This window comes from Austrofundulus limnaeus, unplaced genomic scaffold (genome assembly GCF_001266775.1).
Source record: "Austrofundulus limnaeus strain Quisiro unplaced genomic scaffold, Austrofundulus_limnaeus-1.0 Scaffold199, whole genome shotgun sequence".
NCBI lineage: Eukaryota > Metazoa > Chordata > Actinopteri > Cyprinodontiformes > Rivulidae > Austrofundulus > Austrofundulus limnaeus.
This window is the reverse complement of record NW_013952601.1, coordinates 552,035-557,031: the sequence shown is the minus strand read 5'-3', so window position 1 is coordinate 557,031 and position 4,997 is coordinate 552,035. Positions and strand designations below refer to the sequence as shown.

The 4,997-nt window shown below is 43.4% G+C and overlaps 2 protein-coding genes across 3 annotated transcripts in view; one reads left to right on the top strand and one right to left on the bottom strand.

The window, feature by feature from the left end:
• mospd2 (motile sperm domain containing 2) overlaps window positions 1–980 on the bottom strand; it is a gene marked incomplete at its 3' end in the record, with an annotated part of 26,075 nt that extends 25,095 nt beyond the window's left edge. The window contains 3 exon segments of one of the 2 annotated variants that reach the window (XM_014018688.1): window positions 168–323; window positions 583–646; window positions 723–980. In XM_014018688.1, coding sequence (XP_013874142.1) covers window positions 168–323; window positions 583–646; window positions 723–755 — 253 coding nt within the window. In that variant the 5' untranslated portion in view covers window positions 756–980. 2 annotated transcript variants of the gene reach the window in all.
• Window positions 981–2,629: 1,649 nt separating this feature from the next.
• fancb (FA complementation group B) overlaps window positions 2,630–4,997 on the top strand; it is a gene marked incomplete at its 5' end in the record, with an annotated part of 8,422 nt that continues 6,054 nt past the window's right edge. Inside the window, 4 exon segments of the mRNA XM_014018687.1 lie at window positions 2,630–2,770; window positions 3,734–3,889; window positions 4,002–4,091; window positions 4,262–4,390. Coding sequence (XP_013874141.1) covers window positions 2,630–2,770; window positions 3,734–3,889; window positions 4,002–4,091; window positions 4,262–4,390 — 516 coding nt within the window.

Here is a 4,997-nt window from a genome sequence, read left to right as displayed (position 1 = left end):
CATACATACATACATACATACATGCATGAATAAGTCAAAACGTCACATTTTCAAAGAGCCACTGCAGAGGGACCAAAGAGCCACATGTGGCCCCAGAGCCACAGGTTGCAGATCCCTGGACTAGGTGTTGCAAAAAGCTTAAGTTTAAAAACGTCACGGCACCTTACCATTTACACCAAATTCCTTTCTCCATAGGAAACTCTCATCGATCATTTTCAAGGCATCATCGACMACATAAAGCCTCCATGCCAGGTATCCCTCTACCAAAGCGTTGTCATTCTGCAGCCTTTCCACATCCCTGGGGTCATACTTTTCAGTTGWATCTGCAAACACAGTGCAAAACACTGAATCACATGATGTCCAGTTTTAAACAGGTCAAGCAACAAGAAGTCATGAATAAGACTGTATTTACACTGAACACTTCTTGAAATAGTGTTTGTTATAACAATACAGGTCAGTAAAATGCCTCTATGTTATAAGCCACAGAAAATTAGATTAACATTATCAGAGTATCTGSAAACTAAGTGGCAGCAAGCACAAAACGTCATCCTGACAAAGGTCACTGACAGATAATCCACTCACTGTTACCTTGAAGTAACTCATTCTTGAATCTCAGCCTGATCTCCTCGACTTTCTTGTCCAGATCCTGCCGCCGACAGAGTCAGAGGTTAGATACATCTTTAAAYGACCCGATCATTGTGGTTCTACCGCCGGACACCTACCTGCACTGCTTCGGCTGGCTCCTGCTCTGCCATGTCCGACTCTCCCTGAGTCTGTGGTGGTTCCGCGTTGTCGCTGAACAAGCTAGTTAGCTAAAGTTAGCTGTTCAGAAGAATCAGTGCGAAGTGTGAAACCGGCATCCTGTCGTTGCCATTTTGGCTCCGGCGTGACTCCGCCCCTCCTCCTCTGGCGTGACTCCGCCCCTCCTCCTCTGTTTTTGTTTCAGTACGGATGAGGTGTTGCGTCGGAAAAGAAGCACCCCCACCATTTAAAGGACCCATGTCTGCCTGCGAAGGAAGCGCCTTTCCAGTTGCGTTCCAGTAGTCCTGTGAAGTGGTAATTTTCCTGTTTCCCATTGGCAGATTTAAACAACGCCTCCTCCAGTGGTAATATTCCACTGGCATAGTGGAAGAACTCCGTAACTTTTTACTATTAATTATCTATTTTTGTGTGCATGCAGAGTGACAACCGAACTCGTGGTTTTCGCTATTCTTCATACACATTATCTTACATATAATATACATCAAATCGATTATGCATTTTTTTTATGGAAGGCTAGGCTGCCAAATAATCACACTTTATCTAAGCATGCTTTGCCTTTGTCCTTGCAGTTGGATTAGCCGTCTAAATTACTAATAATTCAAAACAGTTTTATGTTATTTAGATAGTTTTGTCCTCAAAAGTGAGCTTCACAGTTGAAGTCGGAAGTGCTTTTCATAGTAGGGTTGCTTTTTTTGGCACAACACCGGAACGTCTGGAACGGGTTTAAGATCGCGAAAGAAGTATTTATCTATTTCGCAAACGTATTAAAAACAAGTACTAATCACAGAATTATGTTAAGGTTGCCAAAACTGTTTAGTAATTAAAATATTTGGTGTCGGTAGTGGTTCATTATTTGTTTACAAATGTTTTACCCACAATCCCCTTCGACTTACAGGAAGTGTTCAGAGTTACTTGGTTGGCGCGTTAGTTTTTGAGTGCGAAAATCACCCGTGATGAGGTTAGAGTTAAATTAGTTTTTGAATGTTTATATAAACGATTTGTTTGGTGAAAACAGCCGGTCACAAGTAGGCAGTGATGTAAAGTCAAAGTGCCACGGACGGRGCGGACCTGACAGGGAAAGCACAACACGATGGAGGGATCGTCACACTCGGAAGATGTGCATCAAAATCCCAATCTCCTCTCACACGGCGGGAAGATAATCTCATTTAGCTGCAAACGAGATTCAGCCTTAAATGTCGGCGGAACGAGCAAGCTAATTTTCCGCAGTTTTTCCTTTAAACCTGAAGGCAACGCGTTCCTGAAGGCGGCAGAGGCAGCGACTGTCATCAGCAAGAAAACAACAGCTCAGGTGGACATTGTGAAATGCAAATGCGTCATGGATGTTCAGAAGAGAACTAGGACACCGTGTGTGTTGGTGACAAAGAAGAGTGAGAGAGGAGACAGGTTTCATTACAGTCTCCTCACTCTGAGCTCAAACAAACTCGAGTCCCGAGTCGACTTTAAGCTCTCCTACCAAATGAAGGATGTATACATTCTGCAGGGCCCTACAGTGCTGTGGACACATGAAAACAGTGTTTTTTATACATCGCTCCAGGCAGAAGGAGTCAGAAAGATACCCATTGAAATGCCACACTGTATTATTGGAGAACTTCCCATCTACAAGGGGCAAGTTTTTGTTCTTGGGCTGCAAAACCTTTCTGACCAGTTACTAGAAAACAAACCCACCAGAGCTTTTGGCTGTTTTCTAGGGGATGGACAAGTATTCGATGGCACCGTGGTTCTGCCCTGTCCTTACGTTGGCATCACCCAGTGCGTGCTGGTGCTCTCGGCTGAAAGMGAAGGCGACGTGCTGAAATGTGCTGTGATTGCAGCAACTTCTTACAAACAGCTTGTATATTTTGAGAACGGGGTGGCAAAAGACGCCTGTCAGCTGCCTTGTGACCAAGCTGAAGACATTCAGGTGGTCGACACAGGGAGGAACGGTTGCCTGTTCGTGATATCCTTCAAACGGGGGGATGTTTGTGCTGTGTGGAAAGAAACTTTTCAGGTGTGTGTGAGCTATGGGGTTAAATTACACGTCACGTTTAATACTTTATTTTATCAAACACTCAAAAAGAAAAAAAATTGTATAGGTCTTCTGGACGGGTTCTTCTCTAATGAAACGTTTCGTCTCTCCTCCAAGAGACTTCTTCAGTCTGAGAGTTTCAGGCAAAATTCAGGCTTTTAAGCCCTGCCTCCATGTGACTGTGACTTCAGGTGAAAATGAAGACCCCAGACCAGTGGTTATTCCGTATGTTGCGGGTGTTTCGGAGAAACTGAGACAGTTATTTTCTAAACATGATGTCCCAGTGGCTTTCAAACCCCAAAACACATTACGGCAAAGGCTGGTTCACCCCAAAGATCCGGTGCCCCGGCACAAACAGAGCAATATTGTATATGCTGTTAAGTGCCAGGAGGACTGCGACCAGTTATACATYGGGGAAACAAAGCAACCACTGTTTAAAAGAATGTCCCAACACAGACGAGCTACATCTAATGGCCAGAACTCTGCAGTTTTCACTCATTTACAGGCCAGCGGTCACTCTTTCAGAGATGAGGATGTTCTCATTCTTGATAGAGAGGAACGTTGGTTTGAGAGAGGAGTAAAAGAAGCCATTTTTGTGAAGAAAGACCGTCCATCACTAAACAGAGGTGGAGGCCTCCGTTTTCAGTTGTCCCCCTCCTACAGCGCGGCCATTGCCAGTATCACTCCACCCCCTGTTAACAATAAGTGTTAATTAGGTGTCAACGATAGCCATGTGATGTGAGTATCAGTCACATGGAGGCAGTGCTTAAAAGCCTGAATTTTGCCTGAAACTCTCAGATTGAAGAAGTCTCTTGGAGGAGAGACGAAATGTTTCATTAGAGAAGAACCGTCCAGAGGACCTATACAATTTTTTTTCTTTTTGATTTTTTTACCTGGATTACTGAGTTGCTTCAGGACATTTATCAAACACTCTTTTTTTTCCAGATCGCCTCCGTTTGGGCAGGCGTCAGTTCTGTTCTCGTGGATGACTTCCTGGGATGTGGAACGAACCAGATGCTTCTGCTTTTTAAGGATCAAGGAGTAGCGAGACAGCCTCTGGAAAAATTCCTCCTCACTGACCTTTGTGGGATATCCTACTCTGTAAGTCCAAATCTTCTTATTTGTCATGAGCCACAGCATGCTGCTTCACTGTCACATGGAATAATTCGGTTTCTAATAAGCACCGGGACTAATTCGAAAGACTTTTTTTTAGTGTGGCCAAGACTCTGAAGCACTAAAGACAACCCCATCTCCACAAGAGAACTATCACCTCATGCTTCAAGCTTTGGAATCCAGGTTACAGGTGAACTTTTAAAACATACTGCAAGAAAACACTCTTATAGTACGGTTACATTTATTGAGTTGTCGTTATTATTTACTGAATGCTTGTGTGCAGTACGAACCCCTTGAAATGGACCTTCTTTCAGCTTATGTCCAGTACACGCTGCCAGTCAAATGTTATTTGTAATTTAGAGTGGATTGATCGCACTTCAAGAGCTTCAAAGAGAAGTGAGAGTGAAGGACAGAGTCCTGCAGCAGTCTGTTCATGTCCTCACTGATGCGCTTTCAGGCAGAGAGACTCTTCTCACCCAGCATGAGCAGGTACGTCCACGTTAAACAATCAAAAACTTGCTGACGATTGGTTTATTTTATTTTTATTTTAKTTTATTTTATTTGCATACTTACTCAAAACTTCCTCTGCAGCACATTTCACATACAAATAACTTTACATTCTATTCCACAAATGTCATATCAAATTCAAAAACAACGTAGAGGAAGAAGTGGTTTGGGAAAAAAAAGGAACAAAAAAAAAAGGCACATTAATCACAGTAAACTTCTGTGTGTAGGCACTTCCTGTGAGAACTGCTCACAGTGTGAGAGGATGATCTTCTCACACGGAGCAGTTCTCAGCTCAGACTCACTAAAGCCATGTAGCGAGTTTAAATTCTCACAGTGCATCAAGGACGTTGTGCACTTCCTTTAGGGCTCCACATCCACGTGGAGTTATGGGAACAGTGGATCTTGTGTACCTTTGTAGTGGCAGATGGGGGTTTAGAAACATACATATTGAAATCTCACACGTTTTAGAGAAGTTTACCCTCCCCTTTGGTGGGTTTTTGCTCTTGGGTTGCATGCTTCAGCACAGTTTCCAAACAACCTGTTGTCTTGAAAATAAAAAAGACCAGGAGCGCACTATATACTGTGTGTG